This window comes from Manis pentadactyla, chromosome 15 (genome assembly GCF_030020395.1).
Source record: "Manis pentadactyla isolate mManPen7 chromosome 15, mManPen7.hap1, whole genome shotgun sequence".
NCBI classification, from domain to species: domain Eukaryota; kingdom Metazoa; phylum Chordata; class Mammalia; order Pholidota; family Manidae; genus Manis; species Manis pentadactyla.
In genome coordinates this window covers 59,901,569-59,915,296 of record NC_080033.1, presented here as the reverse complement: position 1 = coordinate 59,915,296, position 13,728 = coordinate 59,901,569, and the positions used below count along the sequence as shown (strand labels likewise).

At 39.0% G+C, this 13,728-nt stretch overlaps 2 protein-coding genes across 4 annotated transcripts in view; both read right to left on the bottom strand.

The window, feature by feature from the left end:
* The window catches only part of HYDIN (HYDIN axonemal central pair apparatus protein), a 377,997-nt gene extending 364,853 nt beyond the window's left edge, over positions 1–13,144 (bottom strand). Inside the window, exon 1 of the mRNA XM_057493202.1 lies at positions 13,006–13,144. The gene's annotated coding sequence lies outside the window, so the exon portion shown is untranslated. The remainder of the gene's footprint in view (positions 1–13,005) is intronic.
* On the bottom strand, positions 6,165–13,266 carry CMTR2 (cap methyltransferase 2). 3 transcript variants are annotated; one of them, XM_036926949.2, is made up of 2 exons: positions 13,191–13,266; positions 6,165–9,697 (listed from the first exon to the last, which is right to left on the bottom strand). In XM_036926949.2, the coding sequence occupies exon 2, from the start codon at positions 9,676–9,678 to the stop codon at positions 7,381–7,383; it is 2,298 nt and encodes a 765-aa protein (XP_036782844.2). In that variant the 5' UTR covers positions 9,679–9,697; positions 13,191–13,266; the 3' UTR covers positions 6,165–7,380. The 3 variants fall into 3 exon arrangements, with proteins under 3 accessions (XP_036782844.2, XP_036782842.2, XP_036782843.2); XM_036926947.2 differs by lacking the exon at positions 13,191–13,266 and adding an exon at positions 13,006–13,154; XM_036926948.2 differs by lacking the exon at positions 13,191–13,266 and adding an exon at positions 12,858–12,992.
* Between the last annotated feature and the right edge of the window lie 462 nt (positions 13,267–13,728).

The following is a 13,728-nucleotide window of genomic DNA, read 5'->3' as shown; positions in this document are numbered from 1 at the left end:
GCACAAACGTTTTAGACATAAACATGAGTGACCTCTTCTTGAACATATCTCCCCGGGCAAGGAAAACAACAGCAAAAATGAGTAAGTGGGACTATATTAAGCTGAAAAGCTTCTGTACAGCAAAAGACACCATCAATAGAACAAAAAGGAACCCTACAGTATGGGAGAATATATTTGAAAATGACACATCCGATAAAGGCTTGACGTCCAGAATATATAAAGAGCTCACACGCCTCATCAAACAAAAAACAAATAACCCAATTAAAAAATGGGCAGAGGAACTGAACAGAGAGTTCTCCAAAAAAGAAATACAGATGGCCAACAGACACATGAAAAGATGCTCCACTTCGCTAATTATCAGAGAAATGCAAATTAAAACTACAATGAGGTATCACCTCACACCAGTAAGGATGGCTGCCATCCAAAAAACAGACAACAACAAATGTTGGCGAGGATGTGGAGAAAGGGGAACCCTCCTACACTGCTGGTGGGAATGTAAGTTAGTTCAACCATTGTGGAAAGCAGTATGGAGGTACATCAAAATGCTCAAAACAGACTTACCATTTGACCCAGGAATTCCACTCCTAGGAATTTACCCTAAGAATGCAGCAATCAAGTATGAGAAAGATCAGTGCACCCCTATGTTTATCACAGCACTATTTACAATAGCCAAGAATTGGAAGCAACCTAAATGTCCATCGATAGATGAATGGATAAAGAAGATGTGGTGCATATACACAATGGAATACTACTCAGCCATAAGAAAAGGGCAAATCCTACCATTTGCAGCAACATGGATGGAGCTGCAGGGTATTATGCTCAGTGAAACAAGCCAAATGGAGAAAGAGAAATACCAAATGATTTCACTTATCTGTGGAATATAAGAACAAAGGAAAAACTGAAGGAACAAAACAGCACCAGAATCACAGAACTCAAGAATGGACTAACAGGTACCAAAGGGAAAGGGACTGCGGAGGATGGGTGGGTAGGGAGAGATAAGAGGGGGGAGAAGTAGGGGGGTATTAAGATTAACATGCATGGGGGGGTAGGAGAAAAGGGAGGGCTGTACAACACAGAGAAGGCAAGTAGTGATTCTACAACATTTTGCTATGCTGATGGATAGTGACTGTAAAGGGGTTTATAGGGGAGACCTGGTAAAGGGGAGAGCCTAGTAAACATAATATTCGTCATGTAAGTGTAGATTAGTGATACCAAAAACAAAACAAAACAAAACAAAACAAAAAAAAGGGCAGTTCCTGTGCGGTAACCTCCAATGAGTTCTACACAAGGGTATAAAGGGCATATAAAAGTATAGGCAAAGGGTCTGTTTGCGTTTATACAGAAGATCAAAGCCTAATTGGGCTACCCCGAAAATGAACTAAGATACAATATGAAAGAGAACTTCCAACATCAGCACTCTCTGGAAGACTCATGCCAGAAGATGATCATCAAAAAACCCCAACAAAGATCCACGCACTGCTACAGCTGTAGATGCACTCATCCCACTAGCTCCTGGACTTGCCATGGGAATGAAGGAGATATCTCAGCTGGCCTGTGCATACAGTAAAACAACAAATTTGACTGGATCTATACTGTTGGAACTCAACCAAGAATTTGGAGAAGTGCAAATTGTAGCGCTCCAAAATCTTACAACTACAGACTATTTACTGTTAAAAGAACATAAGGGATGTGAACATGCCCCAGGAATGGGTTGTTTTAATTTGTCTGATTTCTCTCAGACTGTTCAAGTTCAGTTGGACAATATCCACCATGTCATAGATAAGTTTTCACAAATGCCTAAGGTGCCTAACTGGTTTTCTTGGTTTCACTGGAGATGGCTGGTAATTACAGGTATGCTTTGGTGATGTAACTATACTCCTATTATGTTAATGTGTGTGCGCAATTTAAGTAGTAGCTTAAAACCTATATATGCTGAAGTTACTCTACAAGAAAATATGTCAAAGAAATAATCAATCTTCCCATGTTTTCTTCCGCCTGCTACTTCTATAGCTTTTCTTCTTCCTTCCTAATTACAACCCTTAAATAGAATTCGTGCCTCATATCAAATTTACCGCGTATCATAATTCTTCCAAGTGTTAAAGATACCTCAAGACAAATGCTGGGCATAGAAGCTACAGGGCATAAATATGCAAAGAAATAAAAAGCTAACCATTTCAAACAATATTGCTTCTCTCTCACTTACCAACGTTACATTTCCCTGTATGGCCCTGGAAGATGACTGGTTAGCCAGAGACGGGTAAGATTCCTCAAGGGAGGAACAACCTAAAACCGGCACAGTCGCAGGGGGGTCATCAGGTGAGAAATTGGGGATCAACAGAGGTGAGGCTTAGAACCTCACCCCCCCATTCTGAGAGAAATCTTCTGCATACGTGGATGTTTTATTGCCCTTGTCTAGCTTGGATTAACACATAGTCTACAGGCACACACCTGATCATCTACATTGGCTCTCTTACAACACTAAACTATGTTTTCTACCTTTATCTTGTATCTACCTACCACTTCAGCATTTTATTAAAAATAATAATAATAAAGAGAGAAATGTGGTATCCACATATAAATCAAGTATAAAAACCAAATGAGTATTCATATTTGAACTGACTGTTTAGAGTTCATAATGCATGAGCAAAACCGAAAGTTTCTGTGATGACTGCCCTTGTACTGTTCACTATGTAACTTATTTATTATGTAAGAATTTGTTCTCCATGTAAGAACTTGTTTGCTATGCCTCAGAAGATTGGAGACTGACGAAAATTAGACTTGGGGTGGATTAATGATTGTGCATTGAGCATTGACTCCCCTATACAGAATTTTATTGTTGTTAACAACCATTTGATCAATAAATATGAGAGATGCCCTCATAAAAAAAAAAAAAAAAGGGCAGACTTCCAATGGTAAAATGAGTAAGTAACCGGGATGTAATGTATAACATAAGGAATATAGTCAAGATATTGTAACAGCTTGGTAGGGTGATAGCTGGAACCTAGAATTATGTATATAAATGTTTTATCACTGTGTTGTACACTTGAAACTAATGTAATGTAATACTGTGCTTTAACTACCCTTCAATAAAAAATAATTATCTAAAAAAAAAAAAGAAAACAATCCCATTTTCAAATGTATCAAAAAGAATAAAATACCTAGGAATAAATTTAACCAAGGAGGTAAAAGTCATGTGCACTGAAAGTTATAAGATATTGATGAAAGCATTAAAGACACAAATAAATGGAAAGGCATTCTGTGCTCATGGTTTGGAAGAATTAATACTGTTAAAATATCCATACTATCCAAAGCAATCTACAAATTCAGTTCAAGCACTATCAAAATGCCAATGGAATTTTCACAGAAATAGAACAAACAATACTAAAATTGGTTTGGAAACCACAAAAGACTCCCAAATAACCAAAGTGATCTCAAGAAAGAAGAATAAAACTGGAAGCACCACATTTTCTGGTTTCAAGCTATATTACAAAGCTATAGTAATCAAAATGGTATGCGACTAGCACATAGATGAGTGGAACAGAATAGAGAGCCAGAAATAAGTTCCTGCATATATGGTCAAATAACTTATGACAAAGGAGCCAAGAATATGCAGTAGGGAAAGGAGTCTCATAAACAAATGTTGCTGTGAAAACTGGACAGCCACACGCAAAAGGATGAAACCAGACCACTGTCTTACCCCATACACAAAACACAACTCAAAATGGATCAAAGATTTGAATGTAAGACCTGAAACCATTAAGACTCCCAGAAGAAAACATAGGTGAAAAGCTCCCTGACATCAGTCTTTGTGATGATTTTTGGAATTTGACACAAGTAAAAGCAACACAAGCAAAAATAAACAAATGGAACTACATCAAACTAAAAAGCTCTGCACAGCAAAGGAAACCACCAATGAAATTAAAAGGCAATATGCTGAGTGGGAGAATATATTTGTTAATTATCTGATAAGGGGTTAATATCTAAAATATATGAAGAAATCATACAACTCAATAACAAAAAACCAAGCCAAATTAAAAATGGGCAGAGGATCTGAATAGACATTTTCCCAAAAAAGACATACAAATGGCCAACCGGTACATGAAGAGGTGCTCAACATCATTAACCATCAGGGAACTGCAAATCAACACCACAAAGAGATATCACCTCACACCAGTTAGAATGGTCACTATCCAAAAGAGAAGAAATAAGTGCTAGTGAGAATGTGGAGAAAAGAGGACTGTTCTGTATGGTTGGTAGGAAATGTAAACTGTTTTGCTCCACTGAAATAGTATGAAGGGTCTATTAAAAAAAGAGAACTATCACACAGGCTAGTAACTTCACTTTTGGGTATTTATTCTAAGGAAATGAAAACACTGACTCAAAAAGATATATGCACCATGTTCACTGCAGCGTTATTCACAGTAGCCAAGACACAGAAACAACCTAAGTATCTACTGATGGGCAAGTGGATAAAGAAAATGTGACATGGATGTCTCCAAGCAAAGCATTGTGCAATTGAGTTATAATTCAGCTGTGCATTTTTCATGGAACACCAAGTCTTCATGAGAGAACAACTGGCAGACATACTACAGTTGTTCTGACTTGAGTATTTGATACAATTTCTCAAAAAACTAATAAAGTGAGCCATCACCTTAAGAAAAACAACTAATATTTGTTGCCATAAAATTCAAGTATTCAAGTGAAAAGTAAAATATTAGAAAATTTTGTCTACCACCCTAAGCTTGACAGCTTCTCAATACTTAGATTTTCCTGATGAGATCAGCAGTGATATTTTAAAATGTGACTGCTTTTTGATACCATATAATCAAATGCTTCAGCATTTGCAAATCTGCATAACTAAATATGAACATTTTCCAAATGACAAATTTATGGTGCTGCAAAATCACATGTGGGTAAATGATCCATTCAAAGTGCAAGACAGATTAATAGTTTAGTATAACAGAGTACAAAAATTAATATAGTTAAGATTCTTCACTGCAACCAACTTCTAAGAAACTATCACTTGTCAAGTTTTGGAGTAGCATCAAAGAATATCCGTAATTACCTGGAAAGGTTATCAAAATACTCCTCCCTTTTCCAACTACCTATCTGTGTAAGGCCAGATTTTCTGAAGTACTTCAGCCAAAAACAATGTATCTCAACAGATTAAATGTAAAAACAGATAGGAGAATCTGTCTTCTATTGTAAGAACAAGATTTGCAAAAATGTAGATGTCATGCTTCTCACTAAATTTTGTTTTGAAGTTATTTTTCATAACAATTATTTATGTTAACACATAATGGTTTTATCATTTTTAAGTTAATAAAACAAAATTTTTCTCTTTTCATTTCTGATATGGAATATAGCAACATAACAAAAAGCTCTTTGGATTCTCCGTAATTTCTAAAAGCGTAAATGAGCCTTGAGACAAAAAAATTTGAGAACCACTGCACTACAGACAACCCCAATTCCCATTCCAAAGGTCAAGATCATGTCAGGTCTGGGCAGAAAATATACAAGATGAAACTGGCTCACAGAGTGCCAAAAAGTATGACCGAATTATGTAGAAAATGGCATAGGTATCAAATTGAAGGGGTTCCTCCCACACCCATCCAAGCCAAAATAGGATAATTTTAGCATTGTGAGAATAATAGCTATAATTGACTGAAATTTGAGGGGGCTTAAAGTTTTAATAGGTCTAGAACCTAGACACAGGCTTTCAACTTCATTTAATTGATGGTTAGAATAAGTAAAAATAAACTGCATCATTATACTGGACACCAAACCAATCAAAGCAAATTTCCAAGAGCAGTTTTTAATGTTCTCTTGGTAACCAATTTTCTATCAGATTTCTATCATCTGGAACTGCTTCCATAACGTCATCAGCAGGAAATTGTATTTCTTTCTGAAATCTACCTCCAGGCCTCCACACCCTCCACGACAAGAACTAAATCTACCTCCTCTCCTCCCTCCCTTAAGTATCAATTTGTTTCCCCAAAGTAGAGATTCCACAATTACAATAGTAAGGACTAAATTTTAATGAATACAAATCAGAGGAAATGAAGGAACATTAACTTTCATTCAAACCTTCCTTTAAAAAAATGTTTCCAAGTTATATTTTTTAATTCTCCCGTGATTCTCTTTAAAAAAGACGAACACAAAAATCTCTTTTAATGACTTTATTCATGAATCTATAATGAAACTCAAAACAGCAAAGAACATAAAAAGTTTACATTAATATTTATCAAATACATCAGAGAATTATTTTTCATATAACAAAAATGTCTAAAATGCACATGAAAATACAAGTATTCTCCACTTTGAGGAATTTCAAAGTAATGAAGATTTGCTTAATAGTCTGTCAGAAAAGCTCTTTCACACTGTCAAATACATATAATTCAAAATAAATAAACATAACTGATAAAATAATCATCTCAGTTAGTTAATTTCCTGGCAAAGTGCTACTTTACACTGAAAAAAGAATTAGTAAAGGTTGTACCAAAAGTTAGTAAAAATTTTATGCTGAACCATCATTCTGAAAGTATTAAAATTTTTTCCTTCAGTATTCACTATATTCATCCTGTTCATCTGCCCCAATATGAGACCATAAACACTATTTTGCAATTGTGAAAATCTTTTACGTCACAGATTACTTCCTGGAAGTTAAAAAGTATTACACCACTGCTAAATAAAGCTTTTCATGACACAGGAGTGTGTTAGACACAGTAATTGTTCTTTGTTTTATACATGATCTTTGGCTTGAAGCTGTCCTGATATCCTTTCTAGCTGGTTTGGTTGTGGTTAGTACAAAACTCACAGAACAGCACACTCATTTGAACCATAAAAGTAAACTGGGTCAATGGCCTAAATACAATCAATAGCACGTATCAAGATCTGGCAAGATAAGTTCCCCAAATCCCTAACTGATGTGGTCAGTGTTAAAGGAAATCAGTATTGCTGGAGTGGCTCACCTCCTTCCATTAAAGACCTCTATCAACTCATTAACAGCATTAGCCACTGACTGAAAATTTGTTGGAAAAATATGTAATCTGAATGAAGGCACACAGGTACAAATACTATGCAGATAGATAAGACCAACTGAACTGCATATGCAAGTTTGGGTGTGTCCACCCCAAGCACATCCACATATCTCATGTTTGAAGTTGAATATCATCAACTGCATAGATTCCACCACATGGAAAACTCTATGCCTGTAGATCAGAACTAGCTGATGGTTTTCCAGAAATAGAGATACTAAATGATGCAGAAGTTGGCCTTTCCCCAAAATGAAAGGTCTTAAATTAACAGCAAAGGGTAGCAGTTAGCAATGGAAAGTTTAAGGAGCCATAAAGCTAAGTCTCAGGACAGGCAAGTTCAATTTCATAACTGAAGGCTGCTGCTGATTCCATCTTGCTCCCCTTGAATAATCAAATGCAAATGCCTTTTAGCAATGGCAGCATTCAAATCCCACAAAAAATCAAGTAGTGCCCCCTTAAGGAGCACCTCCATTGGCACAAACTGTAAAACTTGGTGGGGTGCATCAGAGTTAAGAAAAGAGCTCAACAATTCATTCATGTTCTGCAAATACTGGAAAACTGGATTTGGAAGGTCCTGATAACCAACACATAGCAGGACTGCACAGGTTTTCAGGGACTCAGAGGAAACTGGACAAGAAAATGTGATGAACCTAAAACAGCTGTAGAGTACAAAGATCAAACCAGCCACAAATCTCGTGAGACAAGAGAGTACAGGCAAAATCATAACATCTCCTGTACGAAGCTGCTGCAATGAATGTAGCAGGCAGTCCAAAAATAACTGCTGGTAAGTTGGGTCTCCATCATGAAGTAATGAACAGCTAAAAGCCATGAGTTCAGCTGATTCTAGGAGTTGAATTTCCAGTGGTATATGCATTTTGACATCACGGACAGATGGAAAACCCACAAGCAGGCACTTGATTTGCTTGCTGGGTTCTACAACCTGCTCATCCTGAAGGCACCTGATAAGGCTGAACAACTCAGAAAATATCAGTTCTTCAGAAAAAACGTGGCAAGAACAATAATACTGCTGCTTTGGCCTCAACTTGGAATCCAAATTCAAGGCTCCTCCTAATGACTTTTCAATCACTTCATTCAGAGCCTTTAAAATTTCCCCATCACAGAAAGGAGAACACTTTACCTTCGGCAGTTTCTTTCCCTCTAAAATATGCCATGAGTGACACTCAAGATTAGATGTCCCTTCCAAAAGAGAACGCTGCCCAGGATGATAAGCAGCATGTTCTTCAGCCCAACTATTAAAATAACCTTTGGCCACCTTATCTTTCCATGAAAGGGTTTCCAGCATTTTCCTTTCATTATAGGTTTTAAAATACCTGTTCCTGTGCCCAAACCATTTTGTATTTGTACTACAACCAATATTAGATTTTTTTACTAGCCAATTATTTCTGGAGAGAGGCTTCAGTTGAAACTTTTGCATGAAATACTGAACAGCACAGTCCCGTAAATGATTCAGCTTCGCTTGTTCCCCTTTCCCCATGCACTCAAACAGACGAATGTTCTCAGAAATAGTCTCTAGCTGGTACTTATGAAAGAACACACAACATTCTTCATGCCTTTTAAGAAAAGATTCAGGAATCACATGACCAGGAAAGAGAGCCTTCCTGGTCATTTCAGTCCCAAAATTCAGTACCATCTTAGATAACAGAGGTTGGATTGCCTCTCTTCCCTTATAGTGGAGACATACCACATAGACTTCTGAGTTCCCTGCCTTGCTAGTAGCAGGTTTGAAAACATGGACTTGGTCAAAGGAACAGTTTAGCAGGTACATCAGGTTTATGGAACAATGTTCGAACAAAGTAAACATCTTCAGAACAAAAGAGCCACCATTTCCAAGAGTGGTCAGAGCTGTAACAACTTCACAGTAATGCAAAGAAGAGACTAAGGCTTCTTGTTCACCTGGGTTGCCTTGGCAGTCAAAACTCCCATCTGCAGTGATCAAGTGAACGGTAGCCATGTCGCTTATGAAATTCTGAAGTCCAGTCAGGTATTTCAAGGTCATGATATCACCAGTGTTATCAGGACCAAAGTACCACCACTGCAAGGTATTTACAATAAGTCGGTCATCCATAATCATCATAAGATTGTCATTTGCTTCATGGTATGGATTCAGGGTATTAGCCACCCAGTTCCAATCACAAGGGAAGCGATGGGACTTTAAGTAGTGATTGAGACTAGCTATAAAAGCTCCAGGAGCTTCACAAAGATGTAGAGAATTCAGTTTTCCATTCTGAAAAGCTTCCTGTGGGATAAGTGGAAAGCTGCACAAAATTTCATGAAACTTACACCATGCTTGAGTACAAAGTTCAGCGTTCACAGATTTTCTCACATGGGCAATTATTTTTCCAGCTTTATTAGTGAAAGCAGTGTGCTCATGCCACTCATCCAGTTTCTTATCACTCAGTAGGTTTTTCACTTCATTTAGGGATTCCTTCAAATTAAGAAACGTGTGAAATTCCGTGTGGTCACAGGTGAAAATCTCACTGGGATCAGGTAACTGCCACTCATTATTAAGTGCCCTGCCATAGGAAAAGTTCTTGGTAAAGAGTTCAAAAATGTCAGCAAGAACATCTGGGCTGAATGTCTCAGGACTTGAACCCTGTGGTGGCTTTCTGCACTTACTCATTTTCAAATTAAATTAAAATCTAGAAAAAGAAAAGACACAAATGAATCAAGTTTATTAGCGAGTGACATTTTTATCCACAGCACATCAGGTTACACTCATGACAAAATAAATAAAATAGGAAGGCTAATGTCAGCACACTCTGTTAAATAATGAGACAATGTGGAATAAAGAAAGAGTAAAGGTTTTGATATCCAACAGACCTGGGCTCTAATTCCGGCTCTGCTACTTACAGCTTAGTAAGTGGCCTTGGGCAAATTACATTTTTGAGTTTCACTTTATTATTTTAAAAATTGAGATATTCTTTCTTTAGATGAGGATAAAACACACTAGCATATAAAGAACATATACCAAAGAATATACATGAGTGAATGTCAGCTCTTCTTAGAATAGTAACCTATCTAGCTCCTTCCCAGAGTTCTCTACCTATGGCTGAGACACTGCCCAAAGGGCCCCAAACACACTCTTGGACTAAGATGCATACCTGAACATGACCTTTGATCAAGCTCCAACAAGTGACTTTTAACTCTTTTTTTCAGTTCCCTCCAAATCTCACCTCCTTTCAGGAGAGGATTCCCTACCTGAATCCAGTAGTGGTCCTGCTACCAGGTACCACCCACTTATTCACCTGCCAGGATTGCCAAATATGTCCTCTGCCCAGATCTCACTCTCTTGATAAGACATGCACTTTGATGGTATCAAATCATCTTTCACAAGCCACCAACTAACACTCATCACCACACTGCTTGTTAACTCTGTTGGACTTGACTGGTTAGCCTCCTCCTGCTCAATGTTGAATTTGATCTAGTTTACACCCTGGCCTATCTGTAAACTACAGATTCCTGTCTCACCTAGTCAGACAAGCTCCATGCTTACACTATAAAATACTATTTATTTCTGCCAATAAAAGAACACAATTTGAGAGAATTTTAAACTGAAGAAATATCCTTATTGAATATACAAATTACAAGTAGTCATCGTACATTGTGTTCTAACACTGCCTAAGAAACCAAAACATTTGTCCGCTGGAGAGGGAAAGGAATCTAAGAGAAAGAAGCGTGGCTTAATGACATAATGACAGAGTGCTAGAAAAGTTCTAAATTCCAGTAGGTAGAGCAATGAGTACCACAGCCAGTATTACAATTAGTGCAATGTTAATCAACAGGTGCTTTAGTCATGAATTATGCATTTGTTTAACATATTCAATGCATTCTATAACCAATTTCCAAAAAGAAATCTAGATCTGCTAAACATGAAAAAAATGAGTACTACACCACTATCTCACAAAAAGCTGGTGAAATATTTGTTGATTAAAATGAGATATAAAGGTTAGTGGCCCAGTAAACACAATAGTATCTGGAAGACTGTATTCTATTAGCATTTACTTTGTATTGTTCTTTTAGTGGACTTTCTTCATCTTTTTATATTTTCTTTATTTGCAAGTCTGTCTACTCTACTAGCTTGTAAGCTTTTTGAAGTTTCAAGTTATCTTCTCAGTCATTTGCCACAGTATAGTTAAAAGTGTGGCTAATAGTCACTATTACCTGTCAATCTTTTTCTTACCTCAGATCATTTGTTTTTTACTGTTAGAAGCTCTATTTAGACACATTCCTGAAAGAAGGCAAAAAGGAATTTTCACATTCACTAAAATCTTAAATAAAAGCAAATGGAAAGTTTATTACAAGTTATTCTGTCTTAATTCACACTGTGCTTACTGGAAACTACATTTAGATCTCAACTATACTCTATTTTGGAAAAAGTCTGATTTTAGTCATTAACTTCACATACTAATTAACAGCTGTAGGTCAGCTCTGAAACCTTACCTAAGCTAATAGGTAATCATCTTTATATGAGGACTAAAGTGATTCAAACCCTCCATTTTTCTTTCTGATTATACCTGTGGTAATTAGACCAAAACGATGTAACATATATTATTATATTCTGTTCAGGTCAATAATCCACAGCTTATCCAAACTTTATGTTTCCTACTATCAAATCCCAGAATCCAACCACTTCCCACTCCCCTCCAGCTACCAGCCTCCTGACTGTACACACAGTCACCTCTCTCCTGGATTACTGCCATGGCCTTCTAACTGGTCTCTTTACTTCCATCTTTGCCTCCTGTGGTGTATTCTGAAACACACTGACCAGAGTGACCTTGTAAGACCTAAGTCAGATGGTGTTGCTGCTCTGCTCAGAACTATGCAAAAGCTCCCCATTTCATTGAAAGCAAATGCCATTGTCCTTACAGTAGGTACAAAGTCCTTGAAGATTTCTGCCCTTCAGCCCCATCCCGTCTCTAATCTGTTCCTACCCACTTTACTCACTCTGCTCCAGCCACACTAGCTTTCTTGCTGTGTACTGAAGACACCAGGCACACTGCAACCTGCAAGTCTTTGCAGTGGGCAGACCTTCTGCCTAGAATGCTTCTGCCTCAGACATCTCCATAACTTTCTCATCTCCTGCAAGTATTTACTCAAGTGTAATTTCTCTGTGACGCTTACCCTGGCTCCTAATTTAAAACTGCATCTTGCACTACCAGTTATAGAGATAAAGGTAAGGCCTTGCTTTACCCATGGCATTCTTTTCCTTCTGACATATTTATTTATGTTCACTGTTTTATGATTTGTCTTCTCCAAACTAGAATCTAAGCTCCACAGGACAAGGATCTTTGCTTTCTTGACTCATTTATCATCCCAAGAGGTCAAAACAGTTCACAGCAAGCCCTCTATAAGATTTATCAAATAAATGAATGGATATCATCCTTGGCACAAAAGGCAGTCCTCTAATTAGGTTTTGAATATGAATCATAATAATGCACTTCAACTTCACTCCAGCACTTCAATGCATGACAAAAAAAATTAAAAATGTGGTACAGAATATAAGGAAAAAGTTTCCAGTACGTGTTCCTTTCCCTTTCATTAAGCACTCCAAGAGCTTTGTAGCATCACAATTCTGCTAGGAAGATCAGTATTACATTCCTGCTTTGCAGACTCGAGTAGGAAGTCTTGCAGCCCCTCCCTGCCCAAAGCCACAAAGGAAATGCCTGCCAAATTCGTGGGCCTAACGCAAAACCCCCAAAATCTCATCAACAGTCGCTACTCTCCAATTAACACTTCCAAAGGGGTTTTGGAAGTGTTTCCGCCAATTCCTCCTCCAGCAAGGGTGAAAACAGTACCTACTGTGTCTACGGCGCTTTACTTTGAGCCAGGGGCACCCACGGTCTCCTCATCTGTGGGAGTGAGTCCCGAGCTCCCTGGGCGCACCTCGGTTCCCGCCCCCGCCTGGAAAGTCCCAGGAGGACCGGCTCGGAACCCGGGCCTAGATTACCTTCGCTCACGCCCACCTCGGCCCCCCAGAGTCTAGAGAGGCTGCACTGCACTCGCTCTCCTCACGCTCCACTTCCGCTCCCGGCGCTGCTTCCCGGGAGGGCCGCTCCTTTGGGTCTGCGGCACCCCCCGTCGCTGGGAACGGAGATGGTGCGCCGAAAGGCCGGGAAGGAAACACAGACGCACCCCTGTGACCCCGGGAGAAGGAGCCCACGCCAGGTTGCGCCGCCGAACGCCGGCCGCCCGCCGCCTGAAGGGGACTGACAGGCACTGCGCACGCGCCTTGAGGCCGAGCTGGCGTCACGCGTCAACTTCACGGGCGCCGGCGACTTTCGTGGCGCCGAGGCCTCCCCTCCCTAAGTTTCGTTTACCCGCCGGGCGCAGAAGCTGGGAATCGCCAGCCTCCCTACCCACGGCCTATCTGACAACAGAAGCTGCGCGCAGACGGAGCTCCTTTGGCCCCGCCCCCTCAGGTGGAGGGGGCGTGTGGGGCGGGGCAAACCTGTCAGGAGGACTCCGCCCACTTGGCCCTGGATCGCAGAAGCTTTCCAGAGCTCTTGGTCAGAAGTTAGCTTCTGGTTCAGGCTGAGTTCAAACTGGTGCTCAAAAGACAATATGATGATAAAGGCCAAACTAGGGAAATTGCAAGATAACATCTGTTATTACTATTTATATATGTGTGTGTGTGTGTGTGTGTGTGTGTATACACACACCAGTAAGATAA

Excerpts from the sequence above, each read along its gene's own strand:
- CMTR2 (XM_036926949.2), bottom strand. The coding sequence starts at position 9,678 with ATGAGTAAGTGCAGAAAGCCACCACAGGGTTCAAGTCCTGAGACATTC.